General features: G+C 50.1%; 1 protein-coding gene across 3 annotated transcripts; it reads left to right on the top strand.

Moving 5' to 3' along the window:
* Nucleotides 1-3,413: 3,413 nt before the first annotated feature.
* On the top strand, nucleotides 3,414-22,627 carry NLGN3 (neuroligin 3). 3 transcript variants are annotated; one of them, XM_008161272.3, is made up of 7 exons: nucleotides 3,414-3,870; nucleotides 4,499-4,558; nucleotides 8,901-8,960; nucleotides 10,554-10,703; nucleotides 16,993-17,178; nucleotides 19,239-20,028; nucleotides 20,876-22,627. In XM_008161272.3, exons 1-7 carry the CDS (start codon nucleotides 3,414-3,416, stop codon nucleotides 21,717-21,719), a joined length of 2,547 nt encoding a protein of 848 aa, XP_008159494.2. In that variant the 3' UTR covers nucleotides 21,720-22,627. The 3 variants fall into 3 exon arrangements, with proteins under 3 accessions (XP_008159494.2, XP_008159495.2, XP_027994396.2); XM_008161273.3 differs by lacking the exon at nucleotides 4,499-4,558; XM_028138595.2 differs by lacking the exons at nucleotides 4,499-4,558; nucleotides 8,901-8,960.
* Nucleotides 22,628-23,327: the final 700 nt, after the last annotated feature.

Consider the following 23,327-nt stretch of genomic DNA (forward strand, 5'->3'; position numbering starts at 1 on the left):
ACCACTACTGGTGTCCCATGAAGTCCGAAAGGTTGGCGACCACTGTTCTAAAGTGATACAGGAGTAGAGACTTGGCTGGGATAAGGGACACTCAGAGGGGCTTTGGGTACGGGGACTAAATAAACTGGACAGGTGCACTACATACAGGAACACAAAGACAGCCGGATCTAGAGAGGAGAGATCCTGACAGTCTGAGGCTGACATGCCCCTGCACAAGCAGCAAAAAGGAACATCATTGACCTTTGAGAGTGACAGGATGAGGGCAAAGTGCCCCCCACTGGTGCTACTTGAATAGTGCTGGTGCTGAGAGGTGAGGGATGCTGAGGTGGAGACCTGTCCGTGGAGTATGACTGGGGTTTCCTGCAAGCAGTGCCTCAGTTTCTCCCTTTGTTTCAAGTTCTCAAGCTTTGCAGGTAAAGTTTGGACTAGCTGCCCTGGAAGATTTCCTGTTTATGACAAAGGGGGTGTGTGCGAAGAAGAGGGATTTCATGAGCAGTGTGTGCCTGATCAGGGGAGGAATTGGGCCATGCCCCAGTACTTGAGCCATCTCTGGCACAAAAGGAGTTAATGGCAGGGACCGCGCCCCCCCGTGTCCGGGCACGCGCAGCGCGCCCCCTTGGTGCGCGGGCACAGCAGCCAAGCAGCCAGAGAGCACATCTCGGGGATTCGGGTGCGGAGCCCTTGGCCTGGAGGCGATATGGGTGGTCCGAGGCCCGGTTCAGTCGCTTGCAACAGCCAGGGGAACAGGTGAGGCCGACTGCCCCGGTCTCTCATTCTTTAGCTGTCCATACCTTGCCCCATCCTATCCCCTCCCAATCGGGCTCCTCCACTCCCCAGCCAGTGCTCCCCATCCTCAACCCCATGTTCTCTATCATCGGCACCCCTGACACCCCAATCCTCCCCCACTCCTCTCCTTCACCTCCTCCCTGAAGCTCACATCCCTGTCATCGCCCAGCCCATGGTCCCTCTATTTCCACAGCCCGCCCGAATGCTCATCAAAATACCCCTACTGAGGGCCCCCAACCCCATTCCTATAATGCACATTGCCAGCCCCCCCACCCCCGCAGTGCAACCCCATCCCTTCTTCCATCGTAGCATCTCACAGCCAGGCTCCCTCCCCCACTCTGCAGCCCCTCTCCTAACAGAGGCCTTTATCCTATCCTCCCCATTCCAATGCAGCTCCATCCCTTAATTCCGTTCCGAGCCCTCATAGCCCCCAATCCTGTGGTTTACAATACCAGTGCATTCCTGTACAATGCCCCTCACCCAATACTGCTCCAGCATAAAAGTACCCCCAGATGCCATTCTAATCCCTGGCATTGCCACCTCTCCTTGTCTTCTTCCAAATTGGAAGTTGGACCAGGATGAAGATCTTGGCCTTGGGGACTTACAGTGGGTTTTAGGGTACAGAGGGCGTTTGGGGGTCGATTTGTCTAAGTGTTCACGGGGGAGGGACTGCAGGGAATTGACTCAAAGGGGACCGGCATTTGGCACCGAAGGAGTACTGGAGAGGGAAGCATCCCAAAAGGGTTAATGGAATTTGTGGGGAGGGGCGGCACCGAAAGGGTTAATCCTGGGGGTGGGTGCTGGTGGGGAAGCAGTGTGAATGAGCGGTCTGTGCCCCAGAGTTGCCATGGAGACAGTGAATGGGGGAATTGTGTGAACTCAGCTGTGGACTATCCCCCCCCCTACACACACACACACACACACACACACACACACACACACACACACGCTCCTGCTCCACCTCCCCACTCCTACCCCTTCTTTCTCCTGCCCCTTCTCCCCCACCCTGGGCCATTATGGGCAGTGGCTGGAATCTAACCCCCCGTATTTTGCTCCCCATTTTGTCTGAGCCCCCTCCCTCCACCCTCCTTCTGCTCTCTCTCTCTCTCTCTCTCTCTCTTCTCTCTCTCTCTTTCTCTCATTCCCCTCTCAGAGGTGGGAGGTGGCGAATGGCTGGGCGTTCCCAATCTCCCTCCCCCACCCCTTCAGGCAGTTCTTATTAAAGTCTTAAAGGAGAAGGCCTGCAATCTTGAAAATTGGGAGAAATGAGGGGAAAAAGAAAGTGTGTGTGTGTGTGTGTGTGTGTGTGTGTGTGTGTGTGTCCATGCACGAGTGTCTGTGTGTACCTGTGGATATGTGTGGACTGTACCTGTGTGTCAGAAGGCCTGTGTCAATTGTGTTGCTCTTCCTGTTTCTGTCTCCACCTATGTGTCACCACCATGCTGCATGTGTCTGGATATTTACCTGAGTAGTGTGTGTGATTATATTTTAGTAAGTCTCTGGCTGGGTGACACTCTCTGTCTCAGAATGTGGCACTATATGAGGGAATCTCTGTGGGTTTGGAATGTATGTCTCTGTGAGTGAATATTATAGTATTTATTATCTGGCTTGGTCTCTCTTACTTCCTCTTTGAGACTTTGTGATTCTCAAAGTGTGAGTCTCTGAGAGTGTGTTCCCCACACTCCACTGTTTATTTTCCACTGGCTGAGCATCAACAATGCCTAGGGTGCTAGGCAGAAGGGTTTCTGCCTCAGTTCTGACATTCCATGTGACACAGAGCTAGCTAACAGAGATGATCAAGGCTTAAGGATTTGGGAGCAGTTAGGGCTGAGGAGAAATGTACAGAAGGGCACAGGAAGTTCTGGGAACTTTGAGAAATGGCTCTCCTGCCCCTATCCTTGCCCCTGCCCCTGCCCCACCTGAGCATGAAGGGTATCTCTGTGGGACCCTTTGACTGTCTGCTGCTTTCCCTTCTTATGCCTTAGAGTCCTAGAGTGAGGTTCATAATCCTATCCCCTGAGGCAGAGGTCCCTGTGTGGGCTTTCCAGTCCTGGGGCTAGAGAGCTCAGTGTTCCTGCAGCATGCCCAGGGACCTAGCTCTATTTCCAGTTCTCACCTCTGCTACCACATGCTACTCTGGCTCCAGCTGGCCCTCAGGAGCTCCATTGGCTGAGGAGTTCAAGTTGGGGATTGGGAATTTGTAGTGGCAACCACTGTCATTCTGTCAATCCCCTTGGGTTTTCCAACCATGGCCGGGCACATAGAATGGTTCAGATTGGCAGTGGAGATCATCTATGGGTCTCTCAACCCTTGGGCATGTGAAACCTCTCCTAACTAGGAGAATAGCCCAAGCCCAGCAGGGCCCCCAAAACCCACTCCATAGCCCTCTCCACTGTGTTGGATGACGAATACTTCCCTCTTTCCACAGGCCTGTCTGGCCCTGAGGGAGTCTCCTTTCTGAAGCTGTGGTGCTTGGATGACCTGCTCTCTACGTGGCCAGCACCTGTAGGTGTCCCTCAAGAGCTCAGTTTTGAGGTTCAAGTCAGTGTGGCCATGAAGGGGCTGCCTATTGGGCTGGTGCTGTGACCCTGCAATCTGCCTTTCCTGTCACTCCCCCTGCCCAGAACATGTGGCTGCGGCTTGGCCTGCCCTGGCTGTCCCTGAGCCCCAAGCCCACAGTTGGCCGGAGACTGTGCCTCACCCTCTGGTTCCTCGGCTTGGTGCTGAGGGCTAGTACACAGGCCCCAGCGCCCACAGTCAATACTCACTTTGGAAAGCTAAGGGGTGCCCGGGTACCATTGCCCAGTGAGATCCTGGGGCCTGTGGACCAATACCTGGGGGTGCCCTACGCAGCTCCTCCGATCGGCGAGAAACGGTTCCTGCCCCCTGAACCACCTCCATCTTGGTCGGGCATCCGGAACGCCACACACTTTCCCCCAGTGTGCCCCCAGAACATCCACACAGCTGTGCCCGAAGTCATGCTGCCTGTCTGGTTCACTGCCAACTTGGATATCGTCGCCACTTACATCCAAGAGCCCAATGAAGACTGCCTCTACCTGAATGTCTATGTGCCCACGGAGGATGGTGAGTGCTGTGGCCAGGCACTGTGCCCTCCCTGCCTTCACCTGCCCTGTTGTGTTTGTGGCTTGCATGTGGTTGTGTGCCCTGCAGCATGCCTCTGTCTGTCAACCATCACTCTGCTTGGCATCCCCCTTCCTCCTCCCTGTTCTTTGCTCTCCCAGCATTGTCTGAGCTCCCTTGTATGAGTGACACTGTTACCAGGAGGGGCCTGGCCAGGCCTGAGAGCTTTGACAAGTCTAGGGTCAGAATGCTGGATTGGGGGTTCCCTGGGGGAGTATGGGTCACTGCCGGCAGCTGCCCGCGGGAGGATGCTGGCCCCACCAGGCCTCCTGTTGCCATTCCAGCTGCTTTGGAAGGTGGAAGTTGTGTGTAGCCAAAGGAGCTAGGTGTGTGTGGGGGGGGGGTTGGGGGGGCAAGCCTGGTGGGAACTACTTAGGTGCCTCCTCTTTCACTAGCTGGTGCCTCCTCCCGCGGGGGTCACACTAAGGTAAGTGACAGAAACAAGGAGGTGGTGGGAGAGGCTCTCTGCCATGTGCTACCTGCAGAGCAGCTCTTGGGGTCTGGGGGCGGAGGGTGCATGCCCCTTGGCAGAGGCCTCCTGTTATTTTTTAGTTTTTTATTCATTTTACAGTAAAACGGATTTCCAAGGAATGCGCCCGAAAGCCCAACAAGAAAATTTGTAGGAAAGGAGGTAGGTAGCGAGCCGGCGGGGAGGGAGAGAGAGAGAGAGAGAGAGAGAGAGAGCGAGAGAGAGAGAGAGGGAGGGCTGCCTGCCCACCTGCCCTTGCCCCTGAGGACCCTGCCTTCCTTCAAGTAGCCCAGGCTCAGGGGGCAGGCGGTGAGCAGACATAAGCTCCACCTCATCCAAGGGCCCTGGCCGCCTTTTCAGGGAGGATTTGGTGGCCTAAGGCAGATTCAGAGCAAAAGCAGCAATCCCGTTTCTTCTGATCTCAGGCCTCAATTCCACCCTTAAGCGTGTGCTAAAGACAGAGCCAGTGGTTCTCTCTGGCCACCTCAGGAGAACTCAAGGCAGTCAAGGTGGAACCAGAGGCACTGCCTTTTCCTGGTCAGGGAGCCATGGGCTCACCCCTCTGAGTTCCTTCCTGGATTGTTAGTCTAGACTTAACTCTCCAGCCCTGAAGCTGAGACCAAACTCATGCACAGGCTTAGGCATCCTGCCATCCAACCCCCCACCTTTGACCAGAGCATAGATGAATGACCTGGGCTGGTCTTGTGGCAGACTGGGGCGGGGGGGTGGGGGGCCCTCCTGGAACTATGGACTCTAAAGGAGGCATGAGACCCTGCGTTTTAAATTAACCCTCTTGCTGGGAGGAATTTGTTCCCCCTGTATAACAATTCTTCATGTTCGAGTAGCACTTTATGTTTTCTGTAAAGAACTTTCATACTTACTTCATAAAATCTTCCCTGTATCTCTGGAAGCTTCTAAGGCAGGAATTGGTATCCCAATTTTATGGATGAGAAAACAGGCCTAGGGGAGTGACTTGTGCTCATCCCTTGTCACTGGTCTGTGGCAGAGCTGGGAACAAAATCTGGGTCCCTTGACCCTCAGGACAGTGTTCTTTCCACTGTAGCACGCGAGCCAACTTAACTCCCATCTAGTCATTCCCACCTCCCCAATTCTGAAAACTGGTAAAGTGTGGACAGGTTGGGCCAAACTAGAAACAGTAACAGCCTAAGAACTGGTAGAAAATCAGCCTAATTCCTACAACCCTTTTGCAAACTCGGAGTTTGTGTTCTTTTGAAATCCTGAAGCAAGGTTCCTCCAGGTGCAGTCTTCAGGATTCCTGGGACTGGGTGCTCCCTGCTGAGTGAGAACCTCAGGGAGCAGAGCCCAGGATCTCCACAATGGACATGCGTACTGCTTCGGGGGAGTTTTCCACCACATCTCTACTCCTAGCCCAGGTCTCTATAAGCAGTAGGCTATCAGTAAACACTTTTTTTTTTTTTTGCACGAATGAAGAAGCATTGTGGTGCTGCAGCAAGAATATAGGTCTGAGAGCCACAAAGCCTGATCAGTCCCAGCTCTGCTATTAACTCACAGTGTGACCTTAGGCATATTTTCCTTTAAGAACCTCTGTTTGCACATGTGAAAGTGGTAGAGGACTGGTACTGTCCTTAACCTTTTGCACTCGGATGTCGAGATTAAAATTACTCTTTGAATGTATCAATAATTTGAAATATTAAAAAATCCAAATAAATAAGTTTGTATGAAAAGAAACTTCAGTTTTTTTATTCTACTGCTGCACTTTGTAAAATCCGGGGTATTTAAAATATTAAATCCCGAGTAGAATAAAGGAATCGAGAAAAAAACAAGCGAGTGCAAAGGGTTAACATTCCATTAGCCTATCGATGAACTCAAGAAGAGGGTCTCTTTAGTATAATTGATTTCAGAGACGGAGAGGGAGATAGAAACATCAGTGATGAGAGAATCATTGATCGGCTGCCTCCTGCACGCCCCACACTGGGGATTGAGCCTGCAACCTGGGTATGTGCCCTGACTGGGAATCGAACCGTGACCTCCTGGTTCATAGGTCGATGTTCAATCACTGAGCCACTCCAGCCAGACAAAGAGGGTCTCTTAAACTTGCTCCTTTGAGTTACTTACTTGGGTGGGAGGGAGAGGAAATGATCTTAAAATTAACCATTTCCTAGGAGGAATGACCTCCCCAGAGCACCAGTAAGGGCCTAAGACAGTCCAGTCCTGAGAGTTTGGCTAGAGACCTGGCTTTTAGTTCCACTCAGATACATATACTGATCATGATAGTTGACTGTGGGCAAGGCCAAGTGCTAGGTGTTGTTGGGATGTGTAGAGATAAAAATGAGGCAGAGGAAAGATTTAGAAATAACTAAAGGTCTGATTACCACTCTGAAAAAGTTCCTAGCCTAGTATTTAGTCTCAGCTGGTTTAGCCAGGGCCCACAGGCCAAACTGGGAGGTGGATTTTCAGACAGTTGGAGGGGAGGTCTTTTAGTCATTTAACTGTTCAAAGTAGTTCCCTATTCAGGGCCCATTTGGAGGAGACTCATCTACAGAGGTGGTTAGGGTTGTGTGCTTAGGGTAGGCAGGGCTGGCCTGGCCGGGATCTTGTAGCAGTACCCTGTCAAGATGGGGGATGGTGGTCAAGCTGGCCTGGGTGACAGGCATGGCAGCAAGGAGTAGCTCAGCAAGTGCAAAGCTGAAGAAGCAAAGGCAGATAGAGGAAGCTGAGACAGTGCAGCAACCCAGGAATACTCCCAGCAGTCGGGGAGGTGTGCATCTTCTAAGTCCGGGCCCATGGGAAGTAAAGGATTTCCTGGGAAGACCTGCCCCATCCTCACCCCAACCCCGATCAAGTTGGAGGGAATTCATGTTTAGGGATGAGTGAGTCCTTTCTGTCCACTATGTGGATAATGAAGCCCTAATCCCTACAGGATCTCTGAGGGGGCAGTAATGGTAGGTGTTAAGACAGTAGACATACTGAAAGTTTGGGAAGCTGAAGGTGGTTTCTATCCCTTGGGCTGGGCTCTTGCCCTAGTTGAAAAGCCATTTTGTATTATGAGGGTGGTTTCTGTTTTGATTAATGGCTGGAAGGAAATTCAGTCACTGGAGCTCAGGCCTGCTGAGAAAGAAAGCTATTTGCTGCCTCCAGGCTGAGAGTATCTGGTGTCCTAGAGAAGAAGTTAGTGCTGGGTGCCAGCAGAATGACCTCTGTTTCTACACGCTGCCCAGCATCCAGGCAGTAGGTCTCCTTTCTCCACAGCCAAACAGGAAGAAGAGTTGGTGCCAGCTTACCCCCAGGTCTTAAATGTCTCTCTTCTCTCCTCTGGTCTCTTCTTTTCTTTCCTTCCCATCTCTCCCTTCCCCTCCATGTTCCACCTCTTTTCTCATTTATTTTCCCCTATCCCAAAAAGATGGCATGGTGCAGTGGAAAGATCATGGGTTCCAGAGTCAAGTAGACCTGGGATTGAATCTCACCTCTAGCACTTTCTAGCTATATTATCTTGAGAAAGTCACTTTACCCCTCTGAACCCCAGTTTCCCCATCAGTAAAACAAGAATAAAGATAGTACCCGCCTCATTAGGGTGTAAGGATGAAACTGTATGGCAGAAGTGGAGTCTCTAACATGATAAATATTCAGTACATAGTAGGAGTTATTACCATTATTCCTATCTCTGTTTCCCTCCCTCCCTCCCTCCCTCCCTCTGTTTCTCTCTCTGCTTCTCTCTGTTTCTGTCTCTGTGTTTCCCCCCCTCTGCTTCTCTCTCTGTTTCTCTCTCCCTCCCTCTCCTCCTCCCCCTACCCTACCCCTATTTCTCCCGGTTTCTTTCCTTCCTTCCCTCCTCAGGCTCTCTCTATATCTCAGAGCAAAGCTTGCTGTTCTCAGGCCTGGTTCCTATGAGCAGGAACCTCATTTGCCATTAACCAGAGCAGGAGGTCCCAACAATGAAGACCAGAGGGACAGCTTCATGTCCCATTTTCTCCTGTGGGAATCAAGATGAGCTGAGGCCCAGCTTGTGCTTGCTCACTGGTCCCAAGGAGCCCAGGGCATTCCCTGGTACATTTCTCTGCCCTAATAGCTCACATCCACATCCACACATGCTGGCAATGCTGCCTCTCACACTTAGTGCCTGCCCTGCTCTCCAGCTCAGCCTGCCTGTGTATACACTCACAGCCCCTTCCAGATGGAAGAGATCCCTTCCCTGAGTGGCTCTCTGGCTCTGTACCCTGGCCCACCTGCTGCTACCTCCTTCCTAACTGGAAGGTAGTTGGTTGAGAAGGGCTGTTGGGACAGGGAGGCGGGGCAGGGAGGTGCAGGGAGGCCAGCACAGCAGGGTCCTGCAACACCATCTTCCTGATGAAAGTCTGGGCCTCAGCCCACCCATTCCCCCAGTTCTTGCCATCCGTCCTGCCTGTCCTGGGCCCAGGCCCAGAGCTGGCTTGCTGGGCCACACTGCAGTCATGCTGTTTTTGAATTCTCTCTCTGTTTTGTTCTCTGTTCTGTGCTGTTGTGTCTCCCCGTGTCTGGTCCCCAGGATCCGGCGCTAAGAAACAGGGCGAGGACTTAGCGGATAATGACGGGGATGAAGATGAAGGTATTTGGGGGCTGCAGGGCGTGGCGGCTGGTGCATGGCACAGAGCCCCTCCCCCTCTCAATGGGGAGAAGCCCCGTCTGTCTGTCTGTCCGTCCATTGGTGTGTTTCTGTTTCTGTACAAGGCCATTAGGCTGTTCATCCATCTTTGGCCTTGTTGGCCATTGGGAGTTCCAGGGTGATGGACATGCTGGTGGGAGCAGGGGACGATAAGCAGAGCCACGGGGAGGGCATCCTCCTCACCCCGGTTCCCAACCCATTCTCAGTCCTATAGTAGTAAGCTTCCTCCTCATCTTCTGTGATTCATGGGCACCTGCCCCTACTAAGCAGCAGGGAGAGTGGAGAGAAAGCAGGGCTGAGGGAGGGTGAGGAGACGCCTGTGTTGTGGCGAGACTGGCTCCTGGGAGAGGGGCCCAGCAGGATGTTGAACAGAGGAGTGAAGCAGTGACAACCAAAGGGGATGGAGAATAGCTCCAGCTAGAACCTCCCCAGCCTTCTCCTAGCAGAAGGACTGGGGGTTAAAGCTCCAGGCTGAGGCCAGGACACCACAGCTCAGTTAGTAGATGGCGTAAGATCCTTGAGTGATGGTTGAACCAGTCTTCCTTCCTCCTTGGAAAAACAGGGTGCGTTTGCTCAGCAGCAGAGAGCTTTCCCTTCTACCTCCGTGACCCTGCCCCCTCACCCCTGGAGGGGCCAGACAGTTCAGGGGGCCTGTTGGTGGCTGCTAGGGCTGTGCTGGTGTGGCTGAGTGTTGAGAGGCTGCAGGTAGAGGTGATCAGGCCGGGAGCCTCATCCTGAATGTCCATCCCATCCCTGTCCCTGTCTGCTGAGACTGGGGAGCAACCACTTTAAGTTCCCTTATTGTATGGCCTCTGGGAGGCTCCATCTTCATCCTAATGCTGACGGGGGCCAGATCTCTCAGTCTTAGTTCTGTTCTTTCCTCTTCCACATCCCCAATGGCTCCAGATAAATCTGCCTGATGTCCTAGGAGAATGGGGTAAATGAGCACATGGCTGAGAAACCATGTCACTAAGGGTCCCCTATCCCATCTCTGCCATTCACTCCCTTTTCCCCACATTCTTCCTTGTTCTCTCCCTGTGATACCCCTTCCCACCCCTCTTGTCTCTGTCTGCACTGGGGGGAGGGGGGAGCTGCTGCCAATGGCTGTATTTCTATGGAACTGGTCTAGTCTTGGGGGTTCCAGGGCTCCCCAGCCCCTGTTCTCTAAAGCCATATCAGGTCCCAGGACTCAGGTGTCCAGGGAAGGACTCACTTGATGCAGCCAAGGGACCAGCCCTTCCTCTTCCTTCTGCCTCCCCCTCCCCTGCCTCTAGGCCTACCTAGGCCTAGCTGTATCAGGCCAGGCTGCTGGGAGGCACTTGAAACCAGATTCTTTAAAAACATCACTGAAGTCCAAGTATCTCTGGCTGATGCTTGAGCTCCAGGCTGAGCAGCCCCTTGAGTCCTGCCCTCAGAGATGGTGGTGGTGTCCTGGCACCTGGGATAGCTTTGCTACCTGCACCCCCCCCAGGGCTGGTGGGGGTGGGGAAGGAAGGGCATCCTACCCAGCCTGTGTCTCACCCCTTCTTCTTACAGACATCCGGGACAGTGGTGCTAAGCCCGTCATGGTCTACATCCATGGAGGCTCTTACATGGAAGGGACAGGCAACATGATTGATGGCAGCGTCCTCGCCAGTTATGGCAACGTCATCGTCATCACCCTCAACTATCGGGTTGGGGTGCTAGGTATGGTTCCCTGCTAGGTGTCTAGAAGGAAGCCTGGGTTCTCAAGGAGGGAGGAAAGAATGCTGGGGAGTTAAGAACAGGTGGCCTTGGTTTCCTAGCTGGTGCTAATGACCATAGTAAAAATGCTGTTATCCCATTACCCCTACCCAAGTAATAGGAACTTCCCTATGTCCCCAGGCCCTTTCCTGGGTGTTTAGTTCCCACTGGAAATTCAATTCAAACTTCACACCTTCTGTTAGGTCTTAAGCCAGGTCTCTGCTTCCAGACTTTTGCTTGACTGAGTCTTATAGGGCCCATTAATTTTGTCTTGTCCTGTCCTCATCACTACCCACCCACAATCTCTAAACACCCTGCACATACACAGGAATTCCTTCTAGCCAATCACATATCCACACACCCACATACCCTCACATGTTCACACATGCACACTGTCCTCATTCACCCCCATGCATATGGTGATTTCTCACTCATCCCCCCACAAGCACACTCACATATCCATATACATGTAGACCTCCACATCCACATATATAGACTTCCTCACATACACACACATTCCCCCAGCACTCCATATACACTCCACACATGTAGTCTCTCACACACACATATTCACATACCCATATATCTCTATACATCCCATACCCCTATCCCACATCTACACAGATTTCTCTCACCTTACTCACATACACACACATTCCCATATATTGCTCCCTCCACATATCTATATCCATATGTATGCTCTACACAAAGACCCATACCCTGCACATCCACTCACAAACCCCACACATATATACCTTAAATGTACATAAATATTTCTTTCACACATACTCATATCCCCCACGCACCCCACTTCCACATTCATCCAACACCCACATATACACATATGTCCCTCACCTTCCCTACATAAACACAAACCAATATTCCCCCTTCCTACACATAAACACCCATACCTACACATCCACACCTCTCCACCCCACACATATACAACTATACACACACACACACACACACACACACACACACACACACACACACATCATATCCCTGCTTGCACATCTATATCTACATCCCCTCACATATATACATACAGACCCCGTACACATATATCCACATGGACACACATGTCCCATATATACCTTGCATATATACATCTAATAGATACATGTGTACATATTCCCCACCTTACCCCACAAATGTATACACATTCATATTCCCACATCTGCCCATTCATACACATACAACTCTACTCACCCTCATGTTCATGCACACCCATACTTATGTACCCCATATACACACACATACACATTTCTTCTACTCTGTCTATGCATACATCCTCATACAGCCCCACATATTACACAAACACTTTCTCACACACACACTTGTTTCCCAAATGCTTCCTCATACACACCCACATGCCCTTCTCCACACACACTGTGTCACCCACACACTTGTTTCAGTGATTTAGGCTTCCACTATACCCCATACCTTTCTTGGTGACTGTTAATGCCTATATGTGGCAAAGGTCTTGAGGTAAACAAGTGCCTCAAAGAGGTGACTGAGCATAAAGGTCCTTGCTCCCTTTCAGATGCTCACCTAGGCCTCAGAGGACACATGCAGCCCCATATCCCTGGAGTGGCATGAAGAAGCCAACTTCTTGCCTCAAGGGCTGTGTCCTCAGAGTTCCAGTGGGAGGGTCAAGGCTGTTTGTCAGGTCTGTAGGCCTGCGTGCTGAACCAGCAATTAGCCATGGCTTCCTGCATGGCTAGTTGGTTAACAGGACCTTATTTTAATTTGCTTTTGAGTATATTACTTTGCCAGTTCTAATCCCAGAGGCTCCAGTACTGCCTTAGTACTATATGGGATAGCAAGATACCTTTTTGGGGTTCAGACCGGAGAAGTGATATTCCACTGGAAAAAGTGGAACCTGTGTCCCCTTCAGTGTTATCTGGATACTGGATATGAAACCTGCAGGGCAGCTTCCCAGTCTGTCAATAGTCTGATATGCTTTGGGTTTCATGGTTCTGTTGCTGCTCCTATCTGAGCTGCCCCAGACATCTTGGCAAGGCTCTCCTAAGCAGTTCTGTCCTGTTGAGAAAGGGAATTTGAGTCTCTGACAGTAAAAATGGTACTGTGAAGGTGGCTGAAAATCCATGTACTAGGGCTGCACAGTTCTTCAAAAGTGATGAATATACACATATAATCACACACAGATATATAGGCACACATACCCAGCAGTTTCAGCCCAAAAGTAATGTTGCTACTTTATTTTCTTAGTGAGCGTGATAGAAAACATTCAACTCAGCTGCTTCTAAAAATTATAAGCACAAAAGTTCAGTCTAGAAGATGTATTGGAAAGTACAGAGAATACTAAGAATATGCTTCAGTTCCATATTTTTGGACTGGCTAAGGATGAAGGAAAGAGAGAGGAGAGGAGTGGGGGAGAGGGGAGAATGTAAGGGAGAAAAGAAAAGGATGGGGACAGAAAAGAGGAAAAGGTGACAAAGAGAAAGGAGAGACAGATTTGCAGTGTTGGTTGGGAGCTGTGGGCTGCACAGAAGGCTGTTGCTGGTGAGCATTCCCTGTGATTTGCTGATTACTTCACATCCCTAGCTGAAGCTGTTCTAATCCTTAACCTCTTGGGAAGTCTTGGACCCTTTTGAGATTCTGATGAAAGCTATGCACTTTCCCTGGAAACACACACACACACACACACACACACACACACACACACACACACACACACACAGAAATTATTTCATGGATCCCACTGAAGCTCATCCATGAAACCCAGGTTGAGAATCTCCCACTCTACAACCTCCTGTCATTTGGCTAACCAGAACAGCATATATGTGGGCAGAAATATTCTTTGGGCTTAAGCAATTACTGATCAAACTAATATTACTCAAACCTCAGAAGGAGCCATAAACTAAGATTTGGTCAGAAGTTCTTTACTGCTTCCTGTGTATTCTTCAGTGCCTGCTAGGAAACACAAACGTTATCAGTAAAGCCACTGGTTGGATTCTGGGTACATACAAGATGTTTTGCTTCTTGGTGCCAGTTGTAGAACATGGGTTTGTCCCTGACACTTGGGGATTTTCCTCAATGTAGCTGAGGCTTTGTTGTTTTGTTTCCCAAAGCATCCCAGAACAGGTGGCCAGTTTTGAACCACAATTATAGTAAGTCCTCGCTTAACATTATCAATAGATTCTGTGACTTCAAGTGAAACAATGTATAAAGATACCAATTTTAACCTTAAGCTAATTTATACAAAAAAGAGTTAAATTCCTATGGCATCTTATTAATGTTATAATGAAAAGATGTTGAAGGAGACGAAGTTATTTTAGGACCTGCTATATATGTATTCATTTACTCTCTTTCCCATCTGCTTCCCTGGAGCACTGAGCACAAACAGTTCACTCTAAGGTGCTTCTTTAGACATCTTGGGTTCATGTAATCAGAGAAAGTCCAAGGCAGAATGGTATTTATTATTTGAGAAGCCCTCATTGGGCTTGAGACCAACAAAAGAAAGGGACCCCAGCAGGATATAGGATGTGGTTATCCCTGGGACTGAGGAAGTAGGGGCTTGTGTCCTTGCCCAGGTACCCTTCAGGCAAACTGAAAACCTGGTAAACATCAAGCCTCCAGTGACATGGGTATCTGGTTTTGATATCATTGGTGCCAGAATCCCCTGTCTTCTGTTGTCAAGCAACACACCATGTACTGTAGCATAAACTTGGGCCCAGGGAGACTGGCTCAGATTTATTTTGAAAGTGTGTGGAGTTTGGTATTTTAGCCCTCATTCTCACATGCTTTGCATGGATGGCTGAGTTATGGGGGAGCTAGCAGCGAGTGACTGCTCTCCCAGACTGCCAGGTTTTGTGTGCTTGTGGTGGGTCATATTTGCTGTATCATCTTACTGAGCCTGTTGGATATAGCACTTCAAGCAGGACTCTTGTAGTAAGGATGGTTGGCATGGCATTATCCACATGCTTCAGATCTTCTTATCCCAAGTTTCTTGGGATCCCAGGGAGCCAAGAGTGATGGTCAAACCCTCCACCCAGCCCTTTCAGTCCTTTGTTCCTAACCCAGGAAAGTGGTACATGTTGGAGCAATCTACTTTACTTCATCCAAATGCAGGCCCTTCCTAATGATTAGGACAGATGTATTTGACACATTTCACTGAATGATACCAACAAAGGCTAAGTCCAAATCTGCTGTTGCCCAAATGAGAGAAATGGGAAAGAGGATTTGGGGAAAGGAGAGGCAGAAGACAAGCAATCTAAGAGAAGTACATAGTGATTTTTGCCAGAGGGTCTCAAGGTTTGGATAGCTGGGTTGAATCTTGGTCAGCATACTTCTTAAGACCCGCAGGAGCAGCTTCAGTTTGTGAATGGGCCTGGCAAAGGAAGAGCTGGTCCCCTTGTCTAGAAGAACAAGCGCTCCTCCGTTCATCCTTGTCCAGGCTTTCTCTAATTCCTTCTCATTTCCTCATCGGGAACCTGGGGCTGAAGAGGGCTTGTGATTAGGTCCTATGAGGAATAACTAAGTACTTTGCATACTTAATTGTACCAAAGGTAAATTAATAACTTGAAGAGGGTGAAATGAGCTCTCTTGCAGAAGCTAGAGACAGAAGGACTTGAGAAAGATGCTGAGGAATTCTTGTGCCTTACTGAGTCTTTTGAATTCAGCTTCTGCCCATGGACTTTCAGGACTGCCAGAGAGCTCTCTGTGAGCTGAGGGAGCCTCCTCAAACATGGCCTCTCATAAAGATGATACCAGATGCTATGAATGAGCTTTTCATGGTGGGGTTTAAAAAATACTAACCCAGCCTGGCCAGTGTTCCTCAGTAGTTCAGTGTAACCCCATGCACCAAGAGGTCACTGGTTCGATTCCAGGTCAGGGCATATGTCCAGGTTGCAGGCTGGATCCCCAATAGGGGGTGTGCAGGAGGCAGCTGATCGATTATGTTTCTCTCTCATCGATGTTTCTATTTCTTTCTCCCTTCTCCCTCTCCCTTCCTCTGTCTCTAAAAATCAATAAAAACATTTTTTAAAAAAATGCTGATCCAAGTATGGGTTTCCAATATGTAGGAGCTCCACAAGTTCCACCTGGAAAGAACCCTTCTGAAAGTCTAGGGTGGGAGAAGATAGAGCCCCAAGGAGCCTAGAGATCAGGAAGAGGGATGAAATGAGGCAGCAGAATCCATCTGAAATGAAAATGCGGGGGGAGGGGGGAGATATAGGACATTTCTGCGGAATAGCCAGCAGGTGGGTGGGAAGGTAGTCTCCATGGCAACAAGTTACCACAACAGCAAATCCCAGCAGGTGGGTGGGAAGGTAGTCTCCATGGTGACATGTCTCCTGGCAGCAAATTCCACTGGGTGGGCGGGAAGACCTGTTTCTGTGGTAACGCACTGCACTGACTCGCTGATTCTCCACCAGATGAAAAAAATGGTCTAACCCAGTGGTTTTTCAACATTAGCAGGCATCAGAATCACCTGGAGAGTGTGTTAAAAATGCTGATTGATGGGTCCAATCCCCAGAGTTTCTGATTCATTAGAGGAATGGAATGAAAACCCGTCCTGAGAATGAGGGGAAGGGAACATCCGAGGCCCTGGAAAGAAGTGGAGATGGACTAACTTATATGGGAAGGGCAAGGAGAGCTTAGGGGTTGTTGCCTCTTAGGATCTTCACTTTCTTCAGAGAGAGAAGGAAGGGAAAAAAGAAGTAACTACAGATTTACAATGTGCTCAGCATATTAGTTATGCTTATTTATGTTCCTTTTATCCTTGTAACAACATAGAGTATTTTTTATCCCCATTTTACAGAAGAGGAAGCTATAGTCCAGAGATGTTAAATAATTTTCCAAAAGCTACACAGCTAGTAAGTGGTAGAGCCAGGACTTGAACCAAGGACTATTTGAGTCCAGGGTCCCTGCTTTTTCCACTCTATATTGCCAGGTGTTATAACCATGACCAGAATAGTGCATCAGGGCAGAGGATGCTGGTTCTGGCCATTTGCAGTTCCTGCAGGTTAAGTCTCCCAACTGGAGGCATCCCCTTATAATGGTCTGGAGACCCCTCCTTCCAAGCTGGAGAATGGATGGGAGGCAGGGAGCCAACCCTTTCTGTACTGATGGTGCTGGACCTTGCAGAAAGGAGCTCTGCTTTATACTAGCTAGGTGGATAGAACTATGCTGCATGCTCACCTTCTGTCCTCACAGCCCCTTCCATCATACTGCAGGTCCTCCATCTCTCCGCCTTCACTGTCCTCATGTCCTTTGTTGAATCCAGGTTTCCTGAGCACTGGAGATCAGGCTGCCAAGGGCAACTATGGGCTCCTTGACCAAATTCAGGCACTCCGCTGGGTGAGTGAGAATATCGCCTTCTTCGGTGGCGATCCCCGTCGTATCACAGTCTTTGGCTCAGGCATCGGTGCATCCTGTGTCAGCCTCCTCACGTTGTCACATCACTCTGAGGGTGAGTAGCTCTGGGGGCAAATATGAACTAGCAAAGTGCTGGCTACCCTGCACCTCAGGCCTCCCAGACTCCAGAGTGCCCAGCTCTATGCCCCGGGAGCACCAGGGGAATCAGCCCACCCTCTTATATCAGCTCAGTATACCTTTGGGGAGAAGCTGATGGGAAACGTTTCACTAGAAGAAGATGGAATTTTCCCAATGGGAGAGAGGGGAGGAGAGAATCCCACTTACAGCTTGGGAAAGGAATCCCATTTACATCCCCTTCTGACAACGGAGTCTTATTTGAGTGAGTGGGAATCCATTGCCTCTCTGAAGGGACAGGGAATCTTTTTGAGGCAGGGAATCTTTCAGTTAGGGAAGGACACATGACTGCACGGTAGAGCTCTAGGGTGGAAATTAGTTTTTAGGTGTAAGAAATACTCATTCTCTAGTTTTCTTTCTGACGAACAAGTCTGTACAAGAAGGGATCTGTCCTTGAGGGGGAAGATGGGTCCCAGGTATGAACTGCTAACCTGCAGGGCAGGCTTTTTCTGAGGGTAGAAACCTATCATCAGACTCGGGCCTCCTTGCAGGCTGTACAGCCCTGCTAAGGGAAACTCACTTTTAGCCCCAAGGAAAGCCTCTCTCCTTGCTGTGTGTCCCTCTGCCAGTAACCCTTCCAAGGGGGCTGAATAGGCCCTTTTGTGCTCACAGAAATGTTCTCATCACCTCTGGACTATAGCACATTCTATCTCTGAGAGGTAAAGGTGCCTTTCTCTGAAGTAAGGAAATCTGTGAGAGAAGACTTTTTTTCATTGAAATCAAACCCATGAGTTAGTGACATTCTCACAAGAAGACTTTCAGTCTCTCTTTGAATAAGGCCTATCTCTCTGAGAGAGAAAAATCACCTGCTCTCACCTAGAAATCCTCTATCCCTCTAGGAACTACCCTGGTGAGGGAAGTCTAAGCTGGGATCTGCATCCCACCTTAGAATGTGTTTCTAGGTGATTATAATTGGAGTAGGAGTCCCTTTTCCACAAAGATGGGTGAAGTGACTGGCTGTGAGGGTGCCTCTGTCTGAAAAGAGGAACGAACAGTATCTCCTGTGGTTGGGGACTATTTCACAGGGAGGAGAAGGTCTTCCTCAGAGTGGTGCTATACTCTGTCTCCTAGCAGGCTGGTGTCCCTGGATGTCTGGCTGCTTTAAAGATTTGTTCTCTCTGCCTTTCTGTAATTGACTCATGGAGAATAATCTTTTGAAAAGTGAGGCTGTCTCTTGAGTTATCATCTGTATTTCTCTCCCTCTCGTTCTGCCCATGCACTGTCTTTCTCTTAGAGGAATGGAACTGTGTGCCTGAGGACCAGATTATACCTTGACAGTGTTGGGGACAGGAAGAGAATGATACCCACCCCCCTTTTTAGGAAAGAATCATTCATTTTTTTAGTTTGGGGGACTGGCTCCCCATCAACTAGGGGAAAATCTGGATCTGAGGCCTCAGTAGCTTTAAGAAAAGGAAAGTCTCTGTGGACACTATGGGCTGGGAGGGCACATTCCCTGGAGACTTTCAGATCCCAAGACCTTTGCCCTCGAAATCCTTCCCCAAACTCCCAGAATGTGAGGCTCTCTCCTGCTTGCATTTCTCATCTCTCATGAAAAAAGACCCCTTTGTGGTGGAAGCGCCAGCTCCCTGGTGGTGCGCTGGCACAGAACTGGGCCCAGCTGGGCAGGAAGCAAGAGGGGAAGACAAGGAGAGATAAAAAGAAAGAGCATAAGGAAGCTGATGTCTGGGACCCAAGGGGTTAATTCTTCCTGGCATGTCCTTAACTCCCAAGTTACCAACCATTGCCCCAGGACAAGGAAGCAAGAAGCAGTCAGGGAAGGGACCCAGCACCCCTCCTCTGGTCCTCACCAATCATCCCGGCCCAAAGGTTTTTCCTCTTTTCTAGCCCATTCAACCCATAGGGCAGCCTCAATAACAAAGGAATGAGGAGATGTTTGATTTGTCCCTCAGAGACAGGCAAGGGAGGCCTGGGCTGTGGGTGACAAGACAGATCTGACCTGGTGTTGCCTATCTTCTCTAGGGCTTTTTCAGAGGGCCATCATCCAAAGTGGTTCTGCTCTATCCAGCTGGGCTGTGAACTACCAACCAGTGAAGTATACCAGCCTCCTGGCAGACAAGGTGGGCTGTAATGTGCTAGACACAGTGGATATGGTGGACTGTCTTCGGCAAAAGAGTGCCAAGGAGCTAGTAGAACAGGACATCCAGCCAGCCCGCTACCATGTGGCCTTTGGCCCTGTGATTGATGGTGATGTCATTCCTGATGACCCTGAGATTCTCATGGAACAGGGTGAGTTCCTCAATTATGACATCATGTTAGGTGTCAACCAGGGCGAGGGGCTCAAGTTTGTGGAAGGGGTGGTGGACCCTGAGGATGGTGTCTCTGGCACTGACTTTGATTACTCCGTCTCCAACTTTGTGGACAATCTATATGGATATCCTGAGGGTAAGGATACCCTACGGGAGACCATCAAGTTTATGTACACAGACTGGGCAGACCGTGACAACCCTGAGACCCGCCGTAAAACACTGGTGGCACTCTTCACTGACCACCAGTGGGTGGAGCCCTCAGTGGTGACAGCTGATCTGCACGCCCGCTATGGTTCACCTACCTACTTCTATGCCTTCTACCATCACTGCCAGAGCCTCATGAAGCCTGCTTGGTCAGATGCAGCTCATGGGGACGAAGTACCCTATGTTTTCGGTGTCCCTATGGTGGGCCCCACTGACCTCTTCCCCTGCAATTTCTCCAAGAATGACGTTATGCTCAGTGCTGTTGTCATGACCTACTGGACCAACTTTGCCAAGACCGGGTAAGGAGAACGTGGGGGTTCTTCTTTGGGACCCCAGCATGCCCTCCCCTCTGCTCTATCTAAACCTCTTCCATCATCTCTCTTCCTAAAGTATTCTCCAAGTCTTGCTTGGTAACCCTTTCACACACAACCCTCCGTACTTCCTCCTTTTGAGTCTTTCATGCCATTTCCTTCCCTTAAAATTTTTGCTTAGGCTCACAGCTCAGTTAACATTAGTACTGAGCAGGAGTGAGAGTCATTGGCTAAACTATGGGATGCAAGGTTAAAGGGCTGGAGGCTGTGTGAAGTAGGAGTAAAGTACATTCAGAAAGAGCCTTTAACGACTCTTCGGAAAATTGGGCAGCTGAAAAGATTGATGGATGCTCAGTAGCATGTGAAAAGGAGAAGTGGCATAGCATAATCTTACAGGATGGGCATAGGCAGTGGTCGGCAAACTCATTAGTCAACAGAGCCAAATATCAATAGTACAACAATTGAAATTTCTTTTGAGAGCCAAATTTTTTAAACTTAAACTTCTTCTAACGCTACTTCTTCAAAATAGACTCGTGGTATTTTGTGGAAGAGCCACACTCAAGGGGCCAAAGAGCCGCATGTGGCTTGCAAGCCGCAGTTTGCCGACCACGGGGCATAGGGAATGATGAGATGGTCCCATGATGCTGTGGGCAATAGGAGTTCAAGGCTGGGGAAGAAGAGTATGGTCAAAGGGAGGGGCCCTGAAAAAGATGGAAACAGTGGGAAGTCTTAGACTGGGTAGGAGGTTTTTAGGGATGGGTGTGAGAGGAAGAAAGCTGGGACCTTTCCTCATCTAGGTAGATTGGTGACCCCAGATTTTCATGTGGTATTTCAGGGATCCCAACAAGCCGGTCCCCCAGGACACCAAGTTTATTCACACCAAGGCCAACCGCTTTGAGGAAGTGGCCTGGTCCAAATACAATCCCCGAGACCAGCTTTACCTTCACATCGGGCTGAAGCCGAGGGTTCGAGATCATTACCGGGCCACTAAGGTGGCATTTTGGAAACACCTGGTGCCCCACCTATACAACCTGCATGACATGTTCCACTATACGTCCACAACCACCAAAGTGCCACCCCTGGAAACCACCCACAGCTCCCACATCACCCGAAGGCCCAACGGTAAGACCTGGAGCACCAAGCGGCCAGCCATCTCCCCTGCCTATAGCAATGAGAATGCCCAAGGGTCCTGGAATGGGGATCAGAATGCAGGGCCACTCTTGGTGGAGAACCCTCGTGACTACTCCACTGAATTAAGTGTCACCATCGCTGTGGGGGCCTCCCTTCTGTTCCTTAATGTTCTGGCCTTCGCTGCCCTCTACTACCGTAAGGACAAACGACGTCAGGAACCCCTGCGGCAGCCTAGTCCTCAGAGGGGAGCCGGGGCCCCCGAATTGGGAGCTGCTCCTGAGGAGGAGCTGGCAGCATTACAGCTGGGCCCCACCCACCATGAGTGTGAGGCCGGTCCCCCTCATGACACACTGCGCCTCACTGCGCTGCCCGACTACACTCTGACCCTGCGGCGCTCCCCTGATGACATCCCACTCATGACCCCCAACACCATCACTATGATTCCCAACTCCCTGGTAGGGCTGCAGACATTGCACCCCTACAACACCTTTGCTGCAGGGTTCAACAGTACTGGGCTGCCCCACTCACACTCCACTACCCGGGTATAGCTCCAGCCCAGAGCACAGCCTATCTCCTGGCTCCCTTCCTCCCAGATCCACGAACACACATGCACACACAGACACACACACGGAGACACATACAGATATATATGTATACGCACGCACCCACACCCAACAGCAGACCCACCTGCACAAACATAGATAGACGTGGACATGCACCCGCATGTACAAAAACACAAATAAGGAAGTAAACCTAAACAAGACCTCCAAATGGGGACGCAATTGAGTCCTTGGGAAACTGAGGACCCATGGGACAGCAGCTGAAGCCAGCTCCTTGAGCCTGACCACAGACACTCCTGGGGTCCTGAAAGCACCAGCTGGACACCCCCTTGGTGCTTGCCCTCCGCCTCTCTTGGAACTGCACCACCAATCAACTCCTGACTTGGGAGCTGTAAAGAGCAGAGTAGCTCTTTCTCCCCTAGACTTGATCTTTTTTTTCTGGTCTTGTTTTTGTTGATTTAAAAAAAAAATGGAACAAATCCTTCTCCAACCTGTGAGTGCAAAGAAGCTCCAGAAGGGAGGGCCCCAGCCCCAGGTCTTTCTGGCTCCAGTGATCACAGGATCCAACCAAGGAACAGGACCCACAAGAAAGAAACAGATTTGAGTAAGACCACGGGTTGGAAGGAGGAAGGGGCTATCGCTGGATGGGGCTGGAGGGCCATAGGGGAGAACTCTCCAGCCATCTCTGTGTCCCCGTGAAGGGCTGCAGACTGCAGAGTAGATTTGGTGAATGAGGTTCTGTGGAGTTCATGCCTCTGTCCTTGGGGTAATGCCATCAGAAATTCACCCCATTTTATTTACAGTCTCTTGTGTCTGTCATTTCTCTTTCAAAAAGGCAGTGTTTTTTGTTGTCGTTGGCTTTTTTTTTTTTAAAGAAAAGTTCTTAAAACACTAACAGAAACCCATGGAGTTTGTCCTTTGTAAAAATTTTAAACACAGTGTCTTGTTATAAAAATAAAAAATCCAGTTAGCACTCCCAATTTGCCTCCCTTGCACAGGCCTTGCCCCAACAGACCTCCCAGCTGGGTGCCTCTGCAGGCTAGGAATCACAGCAGCTCTCTGCCTCCTGTGCCTTTAAGCTGATACATGTCTGGGCTGCGCTCTGCTGGACCCGCATGAAGGCCTCTCCAGTCTTCATCAGGTTGCTGTCCCCACCCCCCAGGGCAATGGGTTCCTGCTGCTGAAGCCTTCTCTTAGTGCCTCAGGGCCTCCTAATGAAATAGCAAAAATAACACTTCTTTCTCTTCTGCATGCCATCACGCTGCTGCCGCCTCCACCCGTGCTGCCAACTGCCACCAGGGCCACCACCCTGCCCTCATCCTGGACTGGGGGCTGGGAGGAGGTTTGACCTCTAACATGCTGAATTCTTACACTTATCTGAATCCAGTGAGGCATCAGGTCTGTAGACTCTCTTGCCTTGGGTGACTGACAGAGCAAGGGCCCTCTCCTCCCCTGAGATGCTTGTGTCATATTCTGTTAATTGGAATTGGAGAAGTTTATTGGGGCACTGGGAGCAGTTTCTCTCCAGGATTATAATCAGTGGCTCCCTATCAACCTTGGGGGACAAATCCAATGAGGTTCTACAGGGTTAGCATT

This window comes from Eptesicus fuscus, chromosome 1 (assembly GCF_027574615.1).
Source record: "Eptesicus fuscus isolate TK198812 chromosome 1, DD_ASM_mEF_20220401, whole genome shotgun sequence".
NCBI classification, from domain to species: domain Eukaryota; kingdom Metazoa; phylum Chordata; class Mammalia; order Chiroptera; family Vespertilionidae; genus Eptesicus; species Eptesicus fuscus.

Bases quoted from the DNA above. Each gene is read 5' to 3' on its own strand.
- NLGN3 (XM_008161272.3), top strand. From the start codon at position 3,414: ATGTGGCTGCGGCTTGGCCTGCCCTGGCTGTCCCTGAGCCCCAAGCCC. The intron at 3,871-4,498 runs GTGAGTGCTGTG...TTCATTTTACAG, and splicing joins CTATGTGCCCACGGAGGATG to TAAAACGGATTTCCAAGGAA. The intron at 8,961-10,553 runs GTATTTGGGGGC...TTCTTCTTACAG, and splicing joins TGACGGGGATGAAGATGAAG to ACATCCGGGACAGTGGTGCT.